Source organism: Nycticebus coucang, chromosome 2 (assembly GCF_027406575.1).
Source record: "Nycticebus coucang isolate mNycCou1 chromosome 2, mNycCou1.pri, whole genome shotgun sequence".
Classification (NCBI taxonomy): Eukaryota; Metazoa; Chordata; class Mammalia; order Primates; family Lorisidae; genus Nycticebus; species Nycticebus coucang.
This window is the reverse complement of record NC_069781.1, coordinates 131,318,831-131,346,150: the sequence shown is the minus strand read 5'-3', so window position 1 is coordinate 131,346,150 and position 27,320 is coordinate 131,318,831. Positions and strand designations below refer to the sequence as shown.

The 27,320-nt window shown below is 43.2% G+C and overlaps 1 protein-coding gene and 1 non-coding gene across 4 annotated transcripts in view; both read right to left on the bottom strand.

The window, feature by feature from the left end:
• The window catches only part of LRRK1 (leucine rich repeat kinase 1), a 190,975-nt gene extending 165,543 nt beyond the window's left edge, over window positions 1–25,432 (bottom strand). For 2 of the 3 annotated variants that reach the window (XM_053581852.1, XM_053581851.1), the window contains exon 1: window positions 20,346–20,567. In XM_053581852.1, coding sequence (XP_053437827.1) covers window positions 20,346–20,526 — 181 coding nt within the window. In that variant the 5' untranslated portion in view covers window positions 20,527–20,567. Of the gene's footprint in view, window positions 1–20,345; window positions 20,568–25,397 lie in introns of those variants that run through there. The other variant, XM_053581850.1, reaches the window with a different exon arrangement.
• LOC128579945 (U5 spliceosomal RNA) lies at window positions 18,599–18,713 on the bottom strand. Its single transcript, XR_008378313.1, has one exon. It is a non-coding gene; the product is annotated as a U5 spliceosomal RNA (small nuclear RNA).
• Window positions 25,433–27,320: the final 1,888 nt, after the last annotated feature.

Genomic DNA, 27,320 nt, shown 5'->3' with positions numbered 1-27,320 from the left:
TACAGAAAGGCAGGACCTGTTGGAGAGGGAGAGGTCTGCTTCCTCCTCTCTGCTCTACCCATGTCCACCGATCACACTGCCAATGACTCCTGGGATGCCCTTCCACGATCCTTGAGCAGCCCTAAATCACATTTCAATGGTGGGGACAAAACAAACCCTATGTGGAGATGTCCCTTTTCCCCTCCTCTGCATTCTCCTCCGCCCCTAGAAAAATCTAGGTGCACCTTCCTGGTGCAGGGAATCAGGGAAGGGCTACTAAGGACCAAGGTGTCTGCACTAGACAGGACAGAAGTGGAAGCAGACAGACAGAAACACACAGACATGCCACGACAATGCAGCTTGGGGGACAGCACCTGGGGTTTTTCTTGAAAGAATAAGATTCAAGTGTGAGGACAGGGAGTGTATTTCGTGAGCTTCTAGGGAAGAACTGGCCAAAGGCGTTCATAAGCTTGGTTGTGTGCTTTAAATTGAATTCCTCAGGGATGCCTTGTCGGAGGAACTGTCATAAAGATTTAAAATGCATGTTGATTTTGTTTAAGAATCTAGGCAGGAGTTTCCTTTGAATGTATCATTGTGTTGACAGAGGCCATGGAATGGCTTACACTTCCCTGGATCTTACATAAACATTCATTTCTCTCCCTTTTTTAAACAAATGAATGATACTGTAATTATGTTCTGCAACTTGTGTTTCCCACTTAAAAGTTCGTCTGTGTCAGTAGTACATTCTTCTCCACGGTCGCTCCCTGTCCTCACAGATGGACACTGAGGGCATTTCATTCAGTCCTTCATTAGTTCCTTCAATGCTGCCATAAACATCCCTGGGAAATGCATATGCAGCTCACCTGGAAACTATACAATCCTTAGCAGTGGAAGAAGCAGAGGATATATTCAACCCAACATTTGCATAAATATTGCTAGCTTTCTTTCAAAATGCCACACCTTGTTAACGCAATATTGGTTGAAAATAAAATACCCATGAAAAACACAACCAAAGTGATAGTCCTGCTATATTAAATAATATCAAATAAAAACTTTCTTAGGTTTTCCTATCTGAAAAGCAAAATAATCTAGCTCATAATTGGTTTTCATTTGCATTCCTTTCCATAGGAATGGCATATAGCCTATTTTATGTTTATCAATTGTTTCTACTTCTTCTATGAACTAAACTCCCTAATTCTATTTTATGTTTCATTTGAAAGTGAATTGATTTGCAAGTGCTGTCTGCAGATGAAGAAAATTACCTCTTTGTGACTTATGTTGAAAAAATTGTTTACCTGTCTGCTAACTGGCGCTTGAGAGGGAGTTTGCTACAGAACAGATCTAATTGGTGTGTAGTCACATTCATTAATCTTCTCTTTCATGATGTCTAGATTTTGTGCTGTGCTTAGAAAAAAGTCTTTCTTTACTCCAAAACTGTTTTAGTTTAATCATTTTCCTAGACTTTTGTTACCAAATAAATCTCTTTTTCTGGACTAACTTGGAATTGTAATAGCAAAGAAAACTCGATGTGTGTATTTCAAGTTGACACTGTTCCTTTTCCTCTTTAGTCTCTAATCCTAGTCATTACTGTGGCATTGTAATAAATTCCAGTATATAAGGAAACCAACCTCTCCTTTTTCTTTTACTCCTTCCCCTCCCCACTTAAAATTTCCTGATTATTCTGATTGGTTTATTTTTGTAGCTAACATTTATTATACTTTTTTCATGTTCCAAAAAGAAATCATGTTTATATTTTGAATGTGATTGCACTGAATTATAGAATCAACTTGCAGAGAACTGACATATTTACAATATTAAGTCTTCTTACACAAGAAAATGATACTATGTAATTTTATTTCCTCAAATATTCTTCATGTGCAGAGTTTAAAGTTTCCTTGACAGGGTGTGGTGGCTCACAACTGTAATCCTAGCACTCTGGCAGCCCAAGGCCAGTAGATTGCTTAAGCTCAGGAGCTCTAGACCAGGCTCAGCAAAAGTCTCTACTAAAAATAGAAAAACTTGCCAGGTGTTGTGGTGACTGCCTGTAGTCCAAGCTACTTCGGAGGCTGAGGCAGGAGGATCACTTGAGCCCAAGTGGGACTCTACCCAGAGCAACAGAGTGAGACTCTGTCTCAAAAAATTAAAAACAAAAAGTTTTCTTCAGATAGGCCTTTTATATTTACCATTATTTTCCCCAATAAGTAACAGCTTAAAAAAGAAAACAAAAACAAAATGGAACATTTTTTCTGCTAGCCCCTTAAACATTCAGAGTTTTCAGTTTTCTGTGTGCTTAAGTGGATTTTGATAGGGTATTTTTTCATTATGTTTAACAACCATTAGATACCACTTACCTACACTAAGAGCACCTAGAAATTGATAAGTAAAGACCAAAGAGTTCCTCAAAATTAATAAGCAAAGAATACAAAGAGAAAGTTTTAAAAAATATATAATGCACTCTTACACAGCTAAAATAGCCTTAGCCTCACTTATCAGAAGAGAAATGCATATTAAAACTACACTGAGACACCATATTTCATGTGTCAGATTAGGATAAAGTAAAAATTTGGTAACAAACATTTGTCAGCTCTCTGGGGAAACAGGCAAATACATACATTCCTGGGATTAACTGAGAAAATCTCTCATAAAGGGCAATTTAGCAACATCTGTCAGAGTTTTACAAGTATATGTTCTTTGAAATATCACTTTGGGAGTGTGTTATTTAGATATGCTTATATGTATGTGAAACGGCATCCAGCAATGTTTGTTATGGCAAATATTAGGAAGAGTCCAAACGCCCATTTAAAGGACACTGCTGGAGGAGGAAGGAAGATGACCACTAAAAGAGGCAACTTTTGCCAGAGGCTCCTGTCCAGAGGGAGAGATACTGGACAAAAGTCAACTCAGTGAAGCCAAAGGTGAGGAGCTGAGCTAAGAAAGAAGAAAGATAAGCACACGTCATCTATGTTGAGGTAAGCTACGACTCCAAGAAAGAGGATCAAAGAAAACAAATTCCAGGTACAAAGCCCATGCCAAGAGGACAAAAGACTCCTCCCCCAACTGGGAGGCTTGCTGTGGGCTCTCTGCAAGTGAGCAGGAACAAAAGTTTTACCCCACAGGAAAGAACTACTAAACACCAGGCCTCCTTCTCTAGGGAAGTCCCACTTGTGAGCCTAGGCATCATTTTTCCCAGAATAAAATTGAATAAATATTTTCCCACAATTCAGAACTCCTAGTCCACCCTCACCCCCTTGCCTAGCAGTCTAAGGTCTGCCCCCTGCAGACCCAGAGTGTTTGGCAATTCCCTGAGAGGCCTGGGCATTGTATGGACCACTGGTCAGCAGTGCGGAAACAGTGACTCAAGTGGAGGCAGGGTGGAGAAGAGAGAAACATGCAGTAGAGAGAGATGTGCCTCAACAGTGCATGGCAGACGGAGGTCCTGAAGGCCCTGTTCTGACTTTCGTGGGCATTTTCTGACTCAGTGGCTTATTGGAGGAGACCAGACTCTAATCCCTTAGGTTTGGAAAACGGTACTGACTGTAAATTTCTACTATTGGGCTGCTGGAGACCCTTTGAACTCTCCTTGTTGAGCAGTGATTATACCACCCAGGACAATCTGATTAGAACTCTCGGCCTGGAATGTCAACCTGGGGACCCTGCAAAGTTGAGCAGCAGTTGTTTTGTAGCAGGGAAAGGACTGATTATCCTCCTCCAGCTGTCGCTGGTGGGGGGCAGGGTGATGCAGTTGCTTGTATCTCTTCCCAGCTGAGATTTCAGACTAGTACTGGAATTCATTAGGATTAGGTAGAGGCTGGCTGACTTCAAGACAGAGCGAGCTTGCACTATCTCACCAAGCAGGTCCTCAGAGTCTCTGGCTGCAGCTCTGAAAGGGATCTTTGTAAAGTTGCAGGGGAAAAGCCACAATCACCAGCCCCAGCTCATCGGTAAAGGGCTGGTTTGTAGCAGCCCATATAGCCTATGGCTAGGAGGAGTGAGAGTTATAAGAAATACCCATATAGTCAATAATGGAACACCTTGGTGGAAAGGGCATGGAGAGGGATTTAGCTCTAACAAGCATGAGAGCTCACGAGATGACAGCAGTGGTGAATTGGCAGTCTCTACACCTGTGGTGTTGAGAGGCACAAGATCAGCCATATATTAGACTGGAGGAGAAGGCAGTCAGGAGCATGCGCATTCTATCACAAACTTGCTTACTCTGACTCTGTCTCCTCTCCTGCCTGCAGAATGCCAGCACGGCGTCTCTCTGCTGAAGATTACCAAGCTCTGCTAAAGACTAAGATCTATCTTTCTAAGAAGACTGCTTTACTTTCTCTAAGACACTCTCTCTCTCCAGCTAAAGTAGATAGCCCTCAGGCACCTAACAGACCTGAGCAAGGTAAATTAGCAGTCTGCATCTGGAACCTAGTTAAGCTGGGCCCATGACCTGACCAGTCCTGGGCCCTGACAAGTGGTGTCAGGAATGAGATGTGACGCTGGTTAACACCACTTCCTGGGGCCCTCAATCCAATCTCATCCTACCAGTTTTACTAGCCAAACTGTGGGAAATAATCATAGGGTGGAACCACAGGAAGAACTCTGGAAACATGAATAATCAGAGTAGATCAATTCCCCCAAGGAATGACACAGGAGATGCATCAGAAGATGCCATTCATAGGGAAATGGCTGAATTGTCAGAAATAGAATTTAGAATACAGATGGCAAATAAGATGAAAAGACTAGAGGAAAAGATGGAAATAGAAATCCAAAGAGTTTTTCAAAAGTTGTCTCAAGAAATTAATGAATTCAAAGACAAAATCACCAAGGATATGGACATAATGAGAAAAGACAAAGTACAGCTCAAAGAAATGAAAAAGTTATTCAAAGGAGCTTTGAAAGACAGTAGAATCCCTCAGTAGTAGAGTTGAGCAGGCAGAAGAAAGAATCTCAGAAATTGAAGACAAGGCTTTTGAACATTCCCAAGCATGCGAAGAGGCAGAAAAATGGAAAACAAGAACATGACATTTCCTGAGAGAATTGTGGGATCAATCCAAAAGATCAAACATCCAACTTACAGGAATTCCTAAAGGAGAAGACAATGGTCCTAAAGGCACAGATGCTCTACTCCAAGGTATTATGGAGGAGAATTTCCCAAGCATTTCAAGAGATACAGAAATTCAGATAGTAGATACTTCCAGAACCCCAGCAAATAAAGTATCTCCTAGATACACTGTAATTAACATTGCCAAAGTTAATATGAAGGAGAAAATCCTACAAGCAGCCAGACGTAAGAAAAGCACTACCTACAAAGGGAGAAATATTAGAATGACTACAGATCTTTTAGCCAAAACTTTTTAAGTCAGAAAGGATGGTCATGACCTTCAATCTTCTAAAACAACAACTCTCAGCCCAGGATCCTGTATCCAGCTAAACTGAGTTTCATTTGTGATGGAGAAATCAAATACCTTACTGACATACACATGTTGAGGAAATTTGCCATAACTAAACTAGCTCTCCAGGAAATACTCAGACCCATTTTCCATAAAATGGTCCAGCACAGTGGTCTACTACCAAAGTAAACTCACCCAGAATTTAACAAACGAAACCTAACTTCCACAATGGTGAAAAGATTAAAATATCCCCTAGATCTTTAGAAAACATGATGGCCAAAACACTACCAAATCTATCAATGCTCTCAATTTATGTGAATGGCTTAAAGTGTCCTCTAAAGAGGCACAGGTTGGCTGACTGGATACAAAAACTCAGGCCAGGTATCTGTTGCCTACATAAGAAAAGACTCGGGGTGAAGGGATGGACATCTGTAATACAGGCAAATGGAAATCAGAAAAAAGCAGGGGTCACAATTTTATTTGCAGATACAATAGGATTTAAACCAACTAAGATAAGGAATGACAAGCATTGACACTACATATTTGTCAAAGGGAACACTCACCACAAAGAGATTTCAATAATCAACATTTATGTGCCCTACCTAAATGTTCCTCAATTTATAAAGCAAACCCTCATGGATACGAACATTGTGATCTCTTCGTGCACTATAATAGTTGGAGATTTTAATATTCCTTTGTCAGTTCTGGATAGATTCTCCAAGAAGAAACTAAACAAAAAATAAGGGACTTAAACTTAACCCCAGAACAAATGGATTTAACAGACATCTATATAACATTTCATACTAATAAAACTAAATACACATTCTTCTCATCAGCCCATGAATCAGCCTCCAAAATTGATCATGTCTTAAGACATGAGTCTAATCTCAACAAATTTAAAACAATAGAAATTATTCTTTGTATCTTCTTTAACCATCATGGAATAAAAGTTGAACTCAACAGCAGTAGAAGTCTTCATACTCAAAGTCATGGAAACTAAACAACCTTAATGACAGCTGGGTCAAAGACCAGATTAAGAAGGAAATTATCAAATTTTTGGAACAAAATGATAATGAAGATACAAATTATCAAAACCTCTGGGACACTGCAAAGGCACTCCTAAGAGGGAAATTTATAGCATTTGAAGCCTTCATCAAGAAAACAGAAAAAGAGTAAGTCAACAACCTAATGGGTCATCTCAAGCAACTGGAAAAGGAAGAACAATCCAACGCAAACCCAGCAGAGGAAAAGAAAAAAATAAAATTAAAGCAGAATTAAGTGAAACTGAAAACAAAAGAATTATTCAGAAGATCAATGAAACAAAAAGTTGGTTCTTTGAAAAGATTAATAAAAATTGATAAACCTTTGGCTAGCCTAACCAGAAACAGAAAAGTAAAATCACTAATAACACCCATCAGAAATGATAAAGGAGAAATAACAATAGATACCACATAAATTTTAAAAATCCTCAATGATTACTACAAAAAACTCTATTCTCAGAAATACAAAATTCTGGAACAAATGGACCAATACCTGGAAGGACACCACCTTCCTAGACTCAACCAGAAAGAATTACAAATTTTGATTAGACTTATATCAATCACTGAAATAGCATCAACCATACAAAATCTCCCAAATAAAAAGAGTCCAGGTCCAGATGGCTTCACGTCAGAATTCTATCAAACCTTCAAAGAAGAACTAGTACCTATACTACATAACTTTTTCCAAAACACAGAAAAAGATACATTCTATGAAGCAAATATCACCTTATTCCCCAAAGCAGAAAAGCCAAACAAAGAAAGAAAACTAGAGACCAACATCATTAATGAATATCGATGCAAAAATAAGATCCTAGCAAACAGAATTCAACAACACGTCAAAAAAAATTATACATCACAATCAAGTTGGTCTTATTCCAGGGTTACAAGCTTGGTTCAACATACGTAAACCTAGAAATATAATACACCACATAAATAAAATAAAAAACAAAGACTGGGTGGTGCCTGTGGCTCAAAGGAGTAGGGCGCTGGCCCCATATGCCGGAGGTGGCGGGTTCAAGCCCAGCCCCAGCCAAAAACTTAAAAAAAAAACAAAAACAAACCAAAGACCACATGATTCTATCAATTGATGCAGAAAAAGCTTTTGATAATATCCAGTATCGTTTCATGATTAGAACACTTAAGACAATAGGCTTAGATAGGACATTTCTTAAAGTAATAGAGGCCATCTACAGCAAACCCATAGCCAATATCATATTGAATGGAGTAAAATTGAAAACATTTCCACTCTGATCTGGAACTAGATAAGGACACTCATTGTCACCACTGCTGTTTGAAAATCTAGATTAAATGAAGTGACTATCTATTATAGAAAAATGTATTGCCTAAATTAACTCAAGAAGAAATAGAAAACTTAAATAAATTTATAACATTTAAAGAAAAAGAATTAATGGTAAAAAAGAAAATCTACACTTAAAAAAGCACTAGGCTTAGATAATTTTAGAGGCACAGTGTTGTATCCAGCTTCTTGGAAATGTAATAAATACTTATACATGTACAAACTTAATGTTGATTGAGAAAGTAATATGGAAACTGTTCTAAAAGGAGGATTACCATAACATGACTCTGGTTGACCTGCTCTTCCCCTCCACCTACTGAGCCAGTTGAGGGGGCCCCTTCTCATGGCTGAAGCACACAAGCTCAGTTTCCCATAGGTCTGGTAGTTCCCACCCTCTATCGTGGGGCACTGCACAGTCCACATCCCCCCTTGTCTCCTTATATAAGCAGGCAGTGCCCACACCTAGCATGCTATTGACAGGCTAGCTTTCTGAGAGGGGAAGTCCGGGATGGATCCTTAACTGAATGAGAACACAACCTTGGCATGCCTTCCTGTCTGCCTTGCAGACTCAGGCTTTGTGATTTCCTTTCTCTCATTGAAACCTGTTCCTTAACCCAAGTGGATGACATTGTGGAGTTTGTGCCAACCCTTGCACAACAGGTGGCAGACCAGAGGCAACCCAACTGGCAGGACAGAAACAATACCATCTACTTATGAACATACACATATTTAGCCATAAAGGGTTCGCATTAACTTCAGAATAATAGCTACCTCAGGAGCTGGAAGAGAGCAGTAAACAGGGAAAAATCCAAAGGGGGGCTCTAACTGAACCAGTAAGGTTTGACATTTTAAAATAGTTTTTTGAAGCAAAAATGACAGAACCTTAACATTGACTAAATCTGAGTGGTAGGTACATCTTTGAACCCTCTTGCATTTATTCCTCAATAAATCTAATCCATTATCAAAGTCTGTGGTATGCTAAAGATGGCACTAACTTTTGCTGATTTTCTTATCAGTACGTAGACTCTATTTTCTGTCCTGGACTGAATCTGGACTGATTCTTTGACTTGTTTGGCTAAAAGGAGGTGGCAGAAGTGATACTGTGCTAGTTCTGGGCCTATGAAATACGAAGGCCTGGGAATTTCTGCTACTAAACTCTGGGGACTCAACTGTAGGCTATAAAGAAACCTGGCCTAGAAGTTTGGGTGGTGAGAAAGTATGTAGAAGAGAGAGAAGTCATGTGGAGGTGCACTAAAGTGCCAGATGAGACTGAAGCAAGAAGAACCACCCAGCTGACCCCTATCCAGATTCTTGACCCACAGAAGCCTGGAAAATCACAAATTGTTACTGTGAGCCAATAAGTTATAAGGTGGTTTATTATATAACAGTAAATACCAAAACAAGTCCTGTTAGCTTTATTCTGAAACATATTCCCAGTCCATTCTTCTCTCCCCACACCTAGCCTACTGCCATGGGCTATGCCTGGTACCTGCTTTCCAGGGCTCTGTAAGAGCATTCTAACTCCCTAAATAAGATCATGCTGCTCCTGAGGTGCTTCCATCAGTCACCAAACAAAATCTACACCCCTGCTGCAGCCTGCTACAAAGGCTCATAATTCCAGCCCTATTTGGTGTTTCTCTTTGCTCCAATCACACAGGCTGTCTTGCTGTTACTCAAAAATGCCACGCTCTTTCCCACTGTCTGGATTTTGCACTTGTTGGTGCCTTTCTAAGAGCACCATTTCCATAGCTCTTTATAGGACTGACCTCCTGATTATATTCACTTAATTCTGCTTAATTGCCACCTCTCCCTAGACACCTTCTCTGAACTCTGATCTAAAATAGTGCTCTATGCCCATGACACTCCATCTCTGTACCCTGGTTGATTTTCTTCATATCCTTTTTTTGCTCCTAGGGTGCATATTTATTTACTGTGTTTCTCCACTGGAAAATAAGCATTATGAGGACATCTTCCTGGTCTCTCAGAGCCCTGTCTGTAGCAAGCTCTGACATACTGTGGAGTACATGAGTAAGTACAGGAAGGAGTGCTGTGCATACCATTCTCTGTTGTTTTCAACATGTTAAAAATCAAAACAAAACAAAAACTCTCTTCCCAGCCTTCTTGTGGCTCCCTCCTAGTCAATTAAGCATACCTGAGATTCAAAGTCAGCAACTTACCCAACATAATTAAAAATGCCCCCAACGGTGCTTCTTCCACACATGATCTTGTTCTGTTGCTATCTTTACCAAGCATCACTGAGATTCTTCCTGTTCTTAGCTCTCTATTTTTCCTGCTACAATGTGAATCCCTCTGCGAGCAGAGGTTACTCCTGCTACATCCTTAGCATCCAGAGTAGTGTCCGCCACAGACAGGTGTGTGATAATGTTTGAAATAATGATGCAGAATTAATAAAGACAAAAAGCCAGGTCTTAGAAAAATGTAGACAATGCAAATCATTAAAAAGAACTTCAAAAATTAGTGCCAGTGAAAAACATTTTTCTGGCAGTATTTTTGATGACTTCTTTTAGCATCATAGGAAGTTGCCTTACATGTAATTCATAGATACTCTTTGCCTAGAAAGGCAGCAAATTGCAAATTTCCTTAATAATGCTTTGAATCATAGAATTATTGGTTTACTGGAACTGTACAGATGTTGATGTTAGTAAGAGAATTTGACATTTTTATTATTTTTTTTGAGACAGAGCCTCACTCTGTTGCTCTGGGTAGAGTGTCATGGCCTCATCATAGCACACAGCAACCTCAAACTCTTGGGCTCAAGAGATCTTCTTGCCTCAATTTCCAGAGTAGCTGGGACTATAGGTGCCCAACACAACACCCAGGTTAGTTTTTTATTTTTTTTATATTTTTTTGTTTATTTATTTATTTATTTATTTATTTATTTTTTTATATACTGCATGGATTATTTTAGTAGTCAAATGCAATGTTTTTGTTTTGTTTTGTTTTGTTTTTTTTGAGACAGAGCCTCAAGCTGTCGCCCTGGGTAGAATGCCGTGGCATCACAGCTCACAGCAACCTCCAACTCCTGGGCTCAAGTGATTCTCCTGCCTCCACCTCCCAAGTAGCTGGGACTACAGGTGCCCGCCACAAAGCCCGGCTCTTTTTAGGGTTGCAGCCATCATTGTTGTTTGGCAGGCCCGGGCTGGATTCAAACCCACCAGCTCAGGTGTATGTGGCTGACGCCTTAGCTGCTTGAGCCACAGGCGCTGAGTCTAGTTTTTTATTTTTAGTAAAGACAGGGTCTCACTTGTTGCTCAGGATGGTCTCAAACTCCTAATCTCAAGCAATCCACCCACCTCAGCCTCCTAGACTGCTAGGATTATAGGTATGAGCCACCCCATCCAGCCGAGAATTTGATGTTTTAAAAAATAAATAAAATAAAAATTAACTGAGAAGATTGACATCAAAATACAATAAAATAAATGCCAATTAGAATCTTCTGAGGAATTCAAGAAAACTGCATACATAGCACAAGTTTGGAATGCTATTAAAAGAAAATTAAAATTGAGTGCCAAAATAAAGCATTCAACACAGGGGTTAGAAGCTAAGCTCAAGGAGCTCTTTTAAACATTAAGAAAGAGATGAAAGTTGGAAAACATGAGAGAAAAAGTAAGCAACATGTGTCTTAACTGTCAGGAGTTCTAGAGAAACAAAGCAACAAAGGAGAAAAAGCAGAGGAAAAAAATATTACCAGGCTGGCCACAGTGATGCACGCCTGTAATCCTAGTACTCTGGGAGGCTGAGGTGGGTGGATTGCCTGAGCTCACGGGTTTGAGACCAGCCTGAGCAAGAGTGAGACCTGGTCTCTAAAAATAGCCGGCCGTTGTGGTGGACGTCTGTAGTCCTAGCTACTCAGGAGGCTGAGGCAAGAGAATTGCTTGAGCCCAAGAGTTTGAAATTGCTGTGAGCTATGATGCCACAGCACTCTACCAAGGGTGACAAAGGGAGACACTGTCTCAAAATATATATATATATAACCATAGAAAATATAAGAAATTTTCCGGGCCACAAAGGGATACACACTTAGTCTACCTAGTGCCAAGCATGAATGAAAAAGGACCCTCACCGAGGTCTTCCATTATAAAATTTCAGAAGACCCAGCCTACAGAAAAGATCCTAAAAGTTTCCAGAAAGAAACACCCAGGTCACCCACAGAGCAGTGGGAATCACACTACCTCAGAGGACAACAGAGCAGGTCCTTTCAAGTTTTGAAGGCAGAGGATTTCTAATTGAGATTGCAGGGAGGGCGAAATGAAGATGATCTCAAGAATTTGGAGTCTCTTGCATGGCCCTTTCTTTGGAATTTTCTCACAGATGTGCTCCGGTTTTATTTAATTTTGAAAGTGAGAGTTCTGAGTGGGGAGCAGAAGGCAGAGGGAGGCGGCAAGGAGCAGGCAGAGCTCACCCCCGGGCTCTCGAAGAGTAAGGGAAATACCAAGTTTGTGGGCACCAGTCATAGCGAGGTTACACAGTTACAAGATAACCTGAAGATGAGTCAACCCCACCAACTGCTGAGGGGCAGTAGGGAGATGGGGTGTGAACGTGAGGGAAATAGTCATCTACCATGGCAGGAAGGCAACGGACCATCTCAAGCAATCAAGAAAGAGGGGCAAACATCTTCTTTGCCGAGAAATCTAATTACCTAAAGACCTATTATAAAACCAGAAATGGGAAATAAAACCCTTTTGAGAGCTGACACTGGGACAGGACCTTTGTGCTTTTCCTATATTTGCAGTCCCTTCTGTAGGACTGGCCCCTTTGATAATTTTGAATGTGCTTATTCTATGATCCTTCAATTCTGCTGGGGAATATGAAGTAAGATTCCACTCTCACAATAAGAAGCAAAATGTAGAAAAAATCTAAAGGCATTGTAATGTGCCGCATGTGGTGGGTCATGCCTATAATCCTCTGGAAGGCCGAGGCAGGTGAATTGTCTGAGGTCAGGAATTCAAGACCAACCTGAGCAAGAGCAAGACCCTGTCTTTACTAAAAACAGAAAAACTAGCTGGGCATTGTGGCAGGTGCCTATAGTCCCAGCTGCTTGGGAGGCTGAGGCAAGAGGATCATTTGAGCCTAAGAGTTTGAGTTGCCGTCAGCTATAATAATAAGGCCATAGCACTCTACCTAGGGCAACAAAGTAAGATTCTGTCTCAAAAAGAAAAAAAAATACATTAAATTTTAAAAAAGGCATTGTTCTAGAGGATTGCTTAAGCATGCTTGTAGACACACTATCAAATGTGGTGCATGTGGAGAAACCCTAAGACATAACTCAAATAGAGAAAGCTGTACAAGTATGATTGAATATCACACACATAAAAGCAGAAACGTATACAAAAAGAATTGTGTGCCCATGCATACATGTGCTTAGGAAGAAGTTAGGAAGGAAACACTCCGCTAACAGTGATCACCCCCAGAAACAATGGAGAATGGTGGTTTTCTCTGTATCACTTCAATCCACGAGGAGAATATATGGAATTACATACGAACAACTATTTTCCTAACCTTCAGGGAGGAGTTGGGCACCAGGAGAATGCTTCTTGCCAACATCAGGCAGGGGCTTTTGTTTGCTTTTTGTTATTGAACCCAGAGGTGCTAGTGATGTTTGCAGAGAGATGGGCCATTTGAGCCCGGCTCCTGGGGTGGGGGCAGAATGGCAAGAGTGACTCTCCCTGGACCCAGCCCCACCAGCACAGCCAGGCTGAGTCCTCCACCTTTCACCCAGACCACCTGCGACCACTGGCTTGTTTTCAGAGTTGACAAGGTCATCTGAAGTCCAAGATGAGCTACTAACAGGACCTTTAGAGCTCCATTCTTGTCCTCTTGTATTCAAATTCTAACCCCAAATTTGCAATGTTGCATGGTTCTATATTTAAAATGAGGGACTACAATTTTTCTGTCTTTAAATACCGCTAAGTCTCTGAAAAGTTTGAAGTGCCACATCAATTGTTTATTCTTGGTTTTCTTGAAATGAGCAGGTGGGGGTGACTGTATGCCAACACCTGGCAACATGCCCTGGCTCCTGAATGACGAGTTGAGGATGGGAAGGCGTCTCTAGGTACAATCCTAGCAAGAATTAGCAAAAGAACTGCAATCCTCCAAGGTTCTGTAGAGTGAAAACGTAATTTCTGATTAATGTGCGATTCCTTCTATAGCATCAGGTTCATGAGCTCAGGAAGAATTCTATTGCTTGAGACACATGTTTCTGTTTTTTGGTTTTTCTCTTTTTCCTTCTTTATGACAAATGTCACCCAATATATAGCAAGGTGGTTAGGTGGAATTTGGACAAACTGAACACAGAGGTGGCTTGAATGGTGAAGGAATGTGGAGCTTCCGAGGAATACTGGTAGCTCTACATTTTCATTTACCAGGGTTCCCAAAAATGTATGTAAAATTCATACCTTAGAGGTCAGACTTACACATTTTGGTGGGGAGAGACATTCATTCCAAGAGAACTAAAGAATTTCATAAAATCCCTAATTATGGCTCCTTCAAGATCTGGCTCACATGGATCAAGAATCCAGACAGGTGGGTGAAAATCCTTGTCCCTCTGAACAGAGGCCTGGGGATATCCACAGAGGCATCTCCCTGCTCATTGACCACTGACCTCTTCCTGGGGACCAGGGAAGATGGCAGGGAAGGAAAGCTTTTCTCTTGGCTGCCTAGTGTTTGCCAAATGGGCCTCCCTGTTCCCTAGTAAGTACAGAGGTCAGCAGGTGGGGCTGCCCTGCCCACTCCACGTAGAGGAAGCTGAGTCAGAAGCAAGTATGGAGTGGGGATGGTGGGGCAGGAGGTGAGGGCCTGAGGCTCTGGTTGAGCCATCACCTTCAGGCTTGGGCCACCTAGACTGGGGTGGACGAGTGGGGGCACTCCTGAGAGCCCTTTCATGGTGGGGTAGGGGAGCCGGTAAGGGTAGCTCTTCCCTGGGACCACAACAACCATGGCCTAATGATTAGTCCACAGAAAGACTGTGCAAAAATACTTGGATAAAATCCAAGTGGACTTCGTGAAGGTCGTGGAATGGCTTACTCTTGCCTAACAAGGGACCTGCAGGGAAGGCAAGGCATCTGTTTTTAGTGTCCCCAAGAACGGGGTAAAGGGATTCCAACAGGCCTAAATGGCCTGTGTAGCAGCCGACACAATTGTGTAGCAGGAGACACAATAACAGCAGGACAGATTCCTAAGGCATAAACTTCCTAACAGAGTTGTCCACAGAAAGGCCGGCATTGTTTGATAGGTACTCAACTCCCTGTTCCCCAAAGTAAGCAAGCATATTCTGGATAAATCATTAGGAGACCATTTAAGTCTCAGATTATGGTTAATGTTCAAAGCCTCATCAAGCCCAGAGCTTCTGTAGTTGGGCTCTGCTTTGTGGGCACACAGCCCAGCTGTGTTAACTGCCACCTTCATGGATGGATGCCCACAGTCACTTTTCCCTCCATCTGGCCACCAATCAGCCTCCTTCTCTTTGTCTCACTCAATGTGAGACTCCTTACTGGACTCAGTCTACACTACCTGGAGGAGCCCAGTGTGCTCCTGGCTGGCGGCTGCTCCCCAGCAAAGCCCTGTCCCCTGCATATCCCTCTTCTCGTCTCCCACACAGTACAGCAGGGGCAAGCAGGGCGCCAGCAGGAGGAACAGGTTAAGGATGTGGGCTGCTGCCTCCAAGGGATTTGTCCCTTGCAGCATGGCCCTACAGTGGCTACCGCCCCAGACGTACTCCTTCCGAATTCAGTGTATACCTCTATTTCTGGAGGGGGAGAGTCCCCACTTAAGGCAAACGCTTGGCTCTTCTATTAAGAAGTTATATTTTTACTACAGGTTTGAAAAAGGTGAAAGAGAAAAGAAAAAAGACGTCGAAAGCAGCCATGAAACAACCTGGGCTTTGAAGACCCTCTGGATGCCCTTCTCCTCCCTAGGTCCATGCTGGGCCCGGTGGTAGACCATGCTCTGAGAAGTGTAGAGCTGGGTAAGAGTTTTCAGGGCCAAAGAGCTCACCCTGGGGAGGCGGGGAAGAAGCCACCACCTAGGTGAGAGGTTAAGGACAGGAGCGCTATCACTGGGTAAGGTCTGCCCAAGCACCCCCAACCTCCACAATCCAGAAGAGCCTCACCAAGAGCCTCTCAGCCTGAGTTATCTGGAAGTTTCCTTGCTTCTCTACATTCCAGGGAGGATCACCTCAGCTGGCAGAACCGGTTTTTCCACTTTGGCTGGTGTCATGACATGTTTGTCAAAGTAGTTCTCCCTACAGCCCAGGCCCAGTATCTCCTTGAGGCTGTTTCTATCAACTGACAAACTCTAAACTCATCAAAGTTCTCTACATGTTCCTCCTGCACTGCAGACAAGCTGACTGCTGGAGGGAGGCGAAGGTTGTCACACAGATGTAGGCCTCCAACAGGCACACACAGACCAGCGGCCCCAGGCAGCTGGATTAGCCTTTCTAAAAAATGTGAGCTGAGGTCATACTAGTCATAATAGGTAGGAGATGTGAAACAGCACAGCTGGCACACAAATAGAAATTATAAAACACCATCACCCCCAAACTCAGAAGTAAAACAATGTGTCGTATTCATACTTAGGTCTTGGTCATAAAACCATACTTGGAAGGATAACAAAAGCTTTATCATTTTCAAACACGTTATCTTCCAAAAATCTTAAAGGGTGAGAGAGCTGTCCCTACATAACTTAAGTATCCTAGGTTTTCCTTCTGGAAGCCAATTTTTCTCAGCCAGAGCTGATCAGTCTTCCCTGAGGTAAGGCGGGTGGGTTAGAGGCAGGAAGTCTGGGGAGAAGGTGGAATGGAAAAAATCCAGCTCAACCAGTGGGAACAGACTTTGAGGGGAGCCCTGCAGGGGACTCAGGGAAGGGATATGAAGTTAAGAATGCCTTCATTTGTTCCAGAAAGACATTAAGGGACAAGAGGCCAGCTGAAGCAAATTTGACCTTGGATGAGAACACAAGAGATATGACTGTTAGATCCTAATCACTTCATTGTTTACAGAAATAGCAATTCAAAAAATAACTTGCCATATATTATTTTTCTTATTGCAAAAGAAACATAAAGCAAGAAAAAGTAACATACATTCACTGTAGAAAACACACACTCCAGATAAGTGAAATACAGTGTCTGTAATTCCAACACAGAGATGTAACTACATGGTAGCCTTTGAAAGTCACTTGTCCCCTGGCTGTGACATTGGTATATATATACTTATAAAATGAAACCCAACATGCAATGTTTTAAATTGGGATCTGCAAAGGCGGTGTCAACCTACAGTCTCTGGGCCACATACAAATGATTTGAGGCCTGTTTTGCTTATCTGTGGTGTTAGATATTACAAAAATTATGCACGGACTATTTTTTTGCTCATTAGCTTCCATTAGTATTTGTGTATTTAATGTTTGGCCCAAGACAACTCTTCTTCCAATGTGTGGCAGAGGAAAAAAAAAGGTTGGATACCCATGATCCCTATAATTAATAAATTCTGCTAGTTAGCTCAGGGGTGGGGCCTACAGGCTCAGCTCTGCTTTACCACTGTGGAACCTTTAAATTCTCAGAGTATGGGTATAAAATAGTAAGGTTTTCATAAGATTCTTTATGAGGATTTAACTGTTACTGTAATTTCTTATATAATTTCCATAATGTTGAACCACAGCCAGAATTTTACAAAGAATTTCAAGCCACTTTTCTGCTCATCTACTTCAACTTTGTGGTTTCTGTATTTGTTCCCTGCATAAACACCTCCCTTACCGTCAGGGAGGGTTGATAGAGTGTCACTGCCCTGCCTTGTCCCAACCCCATGCACCTAGACCCGTACCCAGTGGAGGCTGAGTGTGTCCTTAGGATCATCCAGAACAGGGATTGTGGGAAGTCCTGAGATTCTATGGGGGAAAGAGAGTCCTGGGGCTGCCTGCTCTTTCCATCTGATCACAGCTGTGAGGGAGAAGGACCTCCTAAGAGATAGTGCAAAGCTCAGACACAGACTTTTAAGAAAACAATAAAAACAAAACCAAACAGGGGCTGAGAAGTGTCAATGCTGTAGCCTGTTTGTACACATGAACATTTTCAGGTTATCTGTCCTACACCTAGCTGGAGGTGGGACTAGGCTTGCCCAAGGCCCATTGTGGCTTGGTCCCTGGGACCTGTAAGAATCAACAAGGGATTTCTGATGACCTTAAAAAGCATAATTTTAGCTTTTCCACCCATCAGCATGACCCAGGAGCCTATTACAAACACCGACTCTCCATGCCCCAGACCCACTGCATGAGATTCTGCATTTCACCAAGATCCCCAGGGATTCAAGTGCACACCCGAGATCCCCAGGGACTCAATTGAGAACTACTGTTCTATGGGACTCAGATCATTGAGAATGGTTGATTTTCCAATCCAGTTGCATATTAGCATCATAGGGAAATGTTTAAAAATGCCCATGCCTGCCCCCTTCCCTGAGACGCCTCTCCAGTGGATCTGGGTGTGCACTGGCAGTTTCAGAAGCTCCCCCAAAGGGATCCATGTCCCTACCCCACCCTCAGGACTGCTGAGAGGAGCAGGAGGTGGGATAATGGAGCTTTAAGAGCTCTGGAAAGGTGAAGGGGCTACCCAAAACTCAGGTACAGCATCCTACTGCCCATGTCACCTTGCTCTCACATTAATAAAGCAACTGAAAAAAGTCTGAAAAACAGAAAAACAAAATTTAAAAAGATATAAGTTGAATGAACACTCTGAAAACGGTTTAGTACTGGGCAGTGTCAAAAAGCAAATTCTTCTCCCATTTCATAATTTGTTTTATGTAAAAAGACACCTTCCAGAAAACATCTCCCTTATTAGTTGCTGGACATTTTATGTACTTATTTTCTCTCTCTTTTTTTTTCTTTTTAAAATTAGTCTTGCTAAAGCTAGGCCTTGAAAATTTGATCAAAAACTCAAACTATTCCTCTCCACAGAAATCTTCAGTAAAAGGCAAAAGACTTATTCGACCTTAAAAGAAACCAGAATATAACTACTGGACATTTTATTTATTTATTTATTTAGAGACAGAGTCTCACTATGTTGTCCTCAGTAGAGTGCCTTGGTGCCATAGCTCATAGCAACCTCAAACTCTTGAGCTTAAGCGATTCTCTTGCTTCAGCCTCCCAACTAGCTGGGACCACAGGAGCCTGCCACAATGCCTGGCTATTTTTTTGTTGTAGTTATCATTGTTGTTTAGCAGGCCAGGGCCATGTTTGAACCCACCAGCCTCAGTGCATGTGGCTGGTGCTCTAACCACTGAGCTACAGGCGCTGAGCCACTACTGGACATTTTAGATGGAGAAAGAATACTGGAGAAACCAAACAAAATGTCTACTGAGCCAGGTAAAAAGCCCTGTCATTACCAGGGTCTTGGGTAAGAACACTGGGGGCCTCTCATATACAACATGTGGGCCCTCTGACCTCCTGCAGGATGGCCTAAAATTTAAGAGTTAAGAGTTCTAGGGTTAAGACTGGGTTCAGGTGGCAGTTGTGTGATTTTTGAGTTGTTGACTTTGAGCAAGTTTCTAGACCTCTCTTACCCTCATGTTCCTCAGGTACGAAATAGGGATCAAAAGATTATTTTCACTAGTTCTTGTGAGAATTGTATGAGATTATTTCATAAAGCATTGAACCCAGTGGCCTATGTAGCAAGGGATTAACAAATATTTATTGTTAACAACTCTAATAGAAAATTTGGCAATATATGAAAGAGACAAAAAAAAAGTTCAAGCCCAATCATAGACTTCCGTAAATCTATTTTAAGGAAAAATCTTAAAACTACACCTGCGGTGCATCTTACAAGGGTATATGTGAATCCTAGTAAATGTGGAATGTAAAGGTCTTAGCAAAATAACTAAGAAAATGCTACAAAAGCTATGTTAACTAATGTGATGAAAATGTGTCAAACGATCTATGAACCAAGTGTATGGTGCCCCATGATCATACTAATGTACACAGCTATGGTTTAATAAAAAAAAACTATGTATAAAAAGATGGGAATGAAATGCTTGGGAAAGAGTGGACAACCAGCAGAAACCTAAATGTCCTACAGGAGAATAAGGATTAGGTCAATCATTTTATTAATGTATAGCACACCCAAATAAAATGTTTCTCTATCACATGAGCTAGATGGTACTCTAGGTAAATGCCACTGCTAGAATGTTAAGAGAAAAAAGTAGGATACAAAATTACATGCACCTTATAACTACAGTAAAGTTAAAGGGAATTCTTTCAGCACAGAGAAGAGAACTAGAAGAGAACTCACCAAGATGTTGACTGTGCTTGTGTTTGACATAGTGGAATTCTGGGTGATTTTTTTCCTATTTTTTATTCCTTTTTCAATTTTTCTTTAATAAACATGCATCATTTTTATAATACAAAACAAACCCCCATTTAAAAGTCCTTTAACCAACAATAAATTTTGTCCATGGCCCTTTAATTTTCAGAATTTAAGTGAGAATCTCAAGATATATTTTATGATTAAAAAAAAAAAAAAAGCACCAAACCATTGGCATTTAATTTCCTTTGGTTGAAAATCTTTTGTTCTCATGCATCCTGGACTTCCTATAGGACAAGAATGGTGGGTTGCACCTAGGCAGGGATGGCCAGCCCTGCCCTTACCGTTGTGGGTCTCCATGGCGCGGTCCGAACACACAGCTGACCCCTCTGGCCCTACACACCAGTACATGCTGGGTGGTCTCTGTGACATGCCAGCCATCAACCCTCGAGGCAGCCGATCTCCAAAGGCAGGTCCTACTGTTGTCACCGCCGCCACTGCTACCCGTGGAGTGGACTGAGGCATGGATACACACTCATGGCTGAGCCGCAAGCTTTCTTGTTCTGGAGGGGAAAATATCAAAAAATCAGAGTGCCTTTCTAATACAAGTCCTTTCCTGAACCCCTGCAAATATTTACGATTTACATTGATTCACTGAGAATACTGCCAGCCTGTCCTTGGCAACATTCCTCTTGCCAGTCCACTTATCCAGCCAAATTCATCAGGTTGGGCCAGTGAAAGAACAGACCCCAAACCATCTCCATACTGGTCTCAGATCTTATCTATCTGAGAAGAGTCTCGAATAAACCCCAAATAATCACAAAACACCTACTGGTAAGGGTTCAATCAATGTTCAGTCAACAGGTATCCACTGTCACTCTCAAGATAGCCAGGCCCTGTGTGATGCCAGGAGAGCTAACTGAGGCTCCTGTCCTCCAGGGTTCATTCTCCAACTGGGGTCTGGCAGACACACAGCTTGTACAAGGCCCTCCCTTGCCCAGGAGATTCTGGAAGTCCAGAAGTGAGCATGTAATCACAAAGAGGCAGTTAGGCAATAATCCCAAAGAGAAGGGATTGTTACTGGTTATGAAGTCAAGTTAGTTTGAGTTTGGGGTGTTAACAAAAATGAGCCCCATAAATTTTGCCCTTCTCCTAAAGGACATTTGGTAATGTCTGGCAAAATTATTGGTTGTTACAATTCGGTGGTGGTGGTGGGAGGGTACTACAGGTCTAATGGGTAGACACTAAACATCCTATGATGGACCAAACAGCCATCTGCAACAAAGAATTAATTATCCACCTCCAAATACTTCTGAGGTACTGAATCTGAGTTAGTTTAAGATTGATCTAAAGCTAATAAGACTGTGATAACTGCTGAGGTCATGGATGCTCTTCCATGCTGGGCTCCCACTGAGCTTGGAAGGATCCCCTACATGAGTGTCCATCCAGCTATGAAAATTAAAGGACCAGAAAAGTCTTCAGGGCAAGACCTGGGCCAGCTCCATCCTGGCATGGGGTTATTTGTATGGCAGGAAAGTATTACAATGTGAAATGTATGTGTTTCTATCATGACTGTATCTGATACACAAAGCATGAAGTAATCAGCAACCTATGTCTGTATTCTTTGACACGGACAATTCCAAAATGTGGAGTGATAGCTCAGCCAAAAAATAATGTTTTAAAAAGTCAGGGTCATTAAATAAGTAACACCAAAGACAATGTACAACTGTAAAAGTACAGTGTGGATTGTCAAAGACATAGATTGCCTCTGCCACACATTAGAAGCCAATTAGTGACCTCCAGCATGTTTCAGTGTTTTTTTCTGTTAAAAATAAGACATGTACCCCTATGCCCTGTCATCTTCATAAGGTTGCTTCAAGAAACTAAAGTCAATTTTCTGTAGCCACTTTCAACAACAGGGCTGGGGTGGTCATTACCTGTAGTAAAGTGTGAAGACTTGGGAGGCCTACAAGGTCGCCTGCCTCCCTTCTAAGTAACAAGCTCAGACTATTGATGCTGGAGGGCAAATGCTCTGTTTCCCCAGCAGGTAGATTCTAGAAGGTACCTTGAAGAGGGAGGGCACTGAAAAGGCTACAGAACAAGGCTGTAAGAATTCCTCATTTAAAAACCTAGAAATCAGGCAATTGACCCTAGTGGGCTGAACTTTTCAAGTTGAGGCTAGAAAAGCCTAGAACCAGTGGTTTCATTCATTATGAACCTGTACCTTTCTGGACCAAAGAGGCTGTACCAAAGGTTGAGAGAAACTGTGCATGGGACACTCCTGTGGCTGGTCAGGAGGCCTGAAAAGTCCAGAGACATAAAAAGAAACGACCAGTTTGGACAAAATTTAGGAGATAATTAAAGCCCTATAAAGTTGCAAAACCCGATTCGGAAAATCGGCTTGAGTCAGGGAGGAGTGCCAGCAAGACAGAATCTGTTTTTAAAAAAAGGCTCCAAATCATACATTGAGATCCAGAAACTGAGAAGCACAGTTGCCATCTGCTTTCAAACGCCTCTCCAAAACAGGGACCAAACACATCCAACGACTTTTCAAAAATCCAAACACTAGACATTCCTTCTGATGATGGAAGTGCATGCTTTTAAGTGTAAAACCAATGTTTTTAAGTTAAAAAAAAATTTAAATTATTTTAGAGGAACCCTCATGCAGCACGTTTTGTTCCCCTTTTCATTTTCAGTTTCCTTTTGAAAACTGCCTTGCCCCTGGAGCAGTTTTAAAATTATAGTTAGTATTTGGGCTTACATTCTAAGGTAGAAGTTTTGCTTACTTTTCCCCCCTAAATGGATCTTTGCTTCTTTCTGCCTTTTTTAGGTTCAGATCAATGCAGCAAATCATGCTTGCAAGTTACATGTTTTCTTTTCATCATACATGTGAAAGAAGGCTTTCTGTAAGTAATGATTGCTTTAATAATTTTTAAAAACCTCATCAATTTCCTTCTGCCAACCTGCATTAACAAACAAACCCAAACACTTAAAAAGAAGAAAAGAAACTTTCATGCATTTTACAACTATATTTTGGGATCTTTCCGTGAGGAGTGAATTTCATGGGTAGATCAAGGTGGCAGGGAAGGCCTCGAAGTTTCTGACAAGGGAGAAACACAGGTATTTTTTTAGGAATCCTGGGAAGACCTGACAATACTAAAGACTTGAAGGAGGACCTTTCCAAGTGAAGCATGCTAGTAATGCTCATATTGTCCAGCTCCTTTTTGAATCCAAAGCCTGGATGAGAATGGTTCCATGGTTTTAGCACTATTAGCATCCTTTGACTAACATTGGCTTCCCTAGAAATGTGTTTAATAGGTTTGTGGACATAAAATATCATGGAGCTGCAGGACAGAGAAATAACATTGTTCTAAATTACAGATGATCATACAATGGTTGGGAAACAGAAGTGCTCCACGAGTCTGAAACCACATACAAGTTAAGGATGTCCTTTTTTTTTGCAGTTTTTAGCCAGGGCTGGGTTTGAACCCGCCACCTCCAGCATAAGGGGCCGGTGCCCTACTCCTTTGAGCCACAGGCGCTGCCCTTAAGGATGTCCTCTTGCCAGTCACTGGGCCACTAATCAAGGTACTTTCCTACTTTTGTTTCTTGCCTTTTCTCCCCCAATCCCAGCCTCCTTCCACAGTTCTGTAATAAGGACACAGCAGTGAGGGAAACAGACATAGTCTCTACCCCCAGAAGCTCCAGTGAGGAATGTGAGACAATTAAGAAGAAATTAAACAGAGAAAGAAGGAATATGCAGACAGCAGATACTGCAAGGAGAGGGGAGAGCAAGGGACGTGCATGATAGCAGGGCTTTAGGGAGGGTGGCCAAGGAGGGCCTTCTATGGCCACAGGAAGAATCAGAGGCAGCAATACAGAGACCCCGTCGTGCTAAAGAGCAAGCTCAGCCCAGTGGACTGGAGAGGCAATGGCCTGGTGGTCTGAGATGGCAGAGAACAGATCACCTCGGGGTGTGTGAGGAAGGAGCGCCCCTGATTTTCATGCCAATTGCAGGGAGAAGCTATTGAAGGAGTCCATGAAGAGGACTGATACATCTGACTCAGCCACTAAGGATCACTCTGGCTGTCTAATGGATAAGGCAGGAAGCAGACTGTATTTGTGCGGGAAAGAGTTTTTGATACCTTGGATAAGGATGGAAGTCTTGAGAAAGAAGGGGAAGACTAGGACACATTTTGGAAGTAGGCCCAATAGGACTAGCTAACAGACTGAATTCAAGGGACGAGGAATGGAAGGGAGAATAACTTTTAGGTTTTAGATATGAGCAACTGAGTTGACTATGGGGCCATTTCCAGAGATAAGGAAGCCTAGGAGAGGGAAAAGTTTGGCTGACCCCAAAACCTCCTGAAAGATAAAAATTAAGTTAAAAACCTAATTTGTCCCTACTTCCAGGACATTAGCAGAGATAATAAAAATAAAATTATTAAAGGCATTCAATGTTAACATTTTCCAAAACTGTGCATATTCTAGCTTTAATATCTGGGTACTTTGATACCATGTGAATATGTGGCAAACTCTAAAGTGAACTTGGTGAGAGCTTTGCTAAAACCCATCAATTTATGCCCCTGTTTCTCTACCTTTCCAACTACTGCAAGGAGATGTGTTTGAGGGAGAAAAATCTTCGTGGAACAAACTATGAAGGGGCAGGTTGAGCTGGCTGCAAAGGTTCTGGAAATCTCCATCATCATCTCCTTGCATGCCCAAGCCCTCTTAGGGTCCCTGTCTCACGTCCCTGCTCAGGAAGGTTGCCTGCAGACTGTAGAGACTGCAGAAGAGATGGCAGTTTTATCTGTACCAGGCAGGAACATTACAGTAGCTACCCTTGACCAAGGCTGAGGGGGGTGAAGGTGCGCTGGGCCATCCCACATCACCAGGCCACCCTCCAGCAGAGACTCACTCCAGGGTCACACTCCGCCCGCCCCAAGTTAAAAGATGTGTTTTTTTCCAAAGGCAGAGGAAGTATGTGGACACCCTGGTGTATTTTCCTACTTTTGTTTCTTGCCTTTTCTCCCCCAATCCCAGCCCCATCCCATAGGAGGTTCCAGGCTTCCCCGCCTGGGCCCCACAAACTCCCCAGCCCTCACGTGGGCAGGGGTCCCAGCACTGCTGGACGCCAAGGGAAGTGACACGGAAGTCGCCCCCCGCCCTCCGCGCCCCTCAGGCTGTGGTCCCCGAGCAAGGGCCACACGTGCCCAACCACGCGGCCACCCAGAGCGTGGGTCTGAGTTGCGGGGCGCGGAGGCCCGCAGGCCGGCAGAGGCCAGGGCGCCCGGCGGGCCGTGGCGGGGCGGGCGCGAGCGCACGGTTCCCCGCCCGGCTGCGGGAGGCAACCACCCCCACCTCCTCCGCCAAGCGTGGACTGCAGCAGTACTTACCGGGGGCGGCGGGTAAGGGTGCGGGCGCTCCGGGACGCGCGGCCGGGCGGACGCCAGTGGGCCCGGCCTGGCCGTCCCACCGCCCTCTGCACCCCGCGCCTCCCGCCGCGAGCGCCAGGGCCGGGCCGGGCCCAGACGCACTTCCTCAATCCAGCGGCTGGGAGGGCGGGCGGCGCGAAGAGCGCGCAGGGCAAGGCCGCTGCGCTTCGAGGGTCAGCCAGCTGGGGCTCGCTCTCCCCAGAATGGGCACGTAGAGGCCCCTCGGTGGCCTGCCTCAGTTTCCCGAGCTGCAAAACACAGGTAATCACGTTCTCTGCTAGGTACCCGGGAGACGCTGGAGTCCTTGGGCCCTTCTGGCGCCAGGTCCCCTCTCGGTTCCGGCGCCCAACTCTCTACACAGGGGGCAGAAGCGTTGATGGGATCTGTCGGTTCTTTGCTTTGCCCGGGTTTACCGTCCCTCGGCTCTAGCGGAGCACGATCGCACTTTAACTTACAATGTGTGTGTTAGCCATATGCTAGTGCTACATATCTTAGACGGGGAATAGTCATTTGTGTACAGGTCTTTACAGGGAAGTACAGAAATATGTAGATCTAAAGCGTTAATATTTTGTAAACTGCTCTTCCTCCACCACTTGAATTTATTAATTTAATTATAGATGTATGCAAAGATACTGCTATAAAGTGAATCATGTTTAAATGTCTGCTTTCGAGGGGTAGGTAAGTAAAACAGGGTGATTGGCAGTTTATGATGTTTCAACCAAAGAGTGTTCATTGAGACACTGAGGGTTATACACAAAAGCGGCCCATCAAGACCCACGCCGGTGCTGCAGGCAGGCCGCGCTCTGGGCTTCACGTGACCGCCTAGGAAGGAGAAAGCTGCTCAGAAGATGCGGCACGGACAGCACCGTGGGCGCCTCTCGTAGTATAATAACTCGAATATTCCCAGGATTTATCGCAAAGCATAGAGGCAGAACTCCACAGCCGTCTCTACCATTTCTCAAAACCCGGGAGCTGCAGGACCTCTACATGATGTTGCCCATACCCCAGGAAATGTTTACTTGGAGCGGCTCCATAAGTCCCTGGTTGGCAAGGGGACCGCCAAGCCGTTTTGCTCTACTCCCAACAGGCTGCCCCTCCAGCTCTCCCGTCACTGGACGCCCTTCCCAAAGGGTGGGCGCAGTTGTGCAATCCCATCCTCACTACTTAAGTCCAGTTTGCAAGAGGCAGCAGTATGATTGCTATCCATTAACACAGTCCTTAACAATTTGCAGGGAATGACGTCTGCTTTGCGGAACCAGCCCAGCAAAGGCTGTGCGGCGCCTCCAAGGCTCATGGCGCGCCACCTAGCGCCACCGTGAGGAAGCGCACGCACAGCGCAGGCGCTGCGGGGGACATGGCCACAATTTTGGCGGCAACTCAGCTTACCTTTTATTTTATTTTATTTATATATACTTTTTATTGTTGGGGATTCATTGTGGGTACAATAAGCCATGTTACACTGATTGCATTTGTTAGGTAAAGTCCCTCTTGCAATGGTGTCTTGCCCCCAAAAGGTGTGGCACACACCAAGGCCCCAGCCCCCTCCCTCCTTCCCTCTCTCTGCTCTTCCTTTCTCCACCCCTCCCTCCTCCTTTCTCTCTCTGCTCTCCCCTTTCCCCACCCCCACCATGACCTTAATTGTCATTAATTGTCCTCATATCAAAATTGAATACATAGGATTCATGCTTCTCCATTCTTGTGATGCTTTACTAAGAATAATGTCTTCCACTTCCATCCAGGTTATTACGAAGGATGTAAAGTCTCCATTTCTTTTTTTTTTTTTTTTTGTCTTTAAGTGATTTTATTTATTTTTTTTTTATTGTTGGGGATTCATTGAGGGTACAATAAGCCAGTTACACTGATTGCAATTGTTAGGTAAAGTCC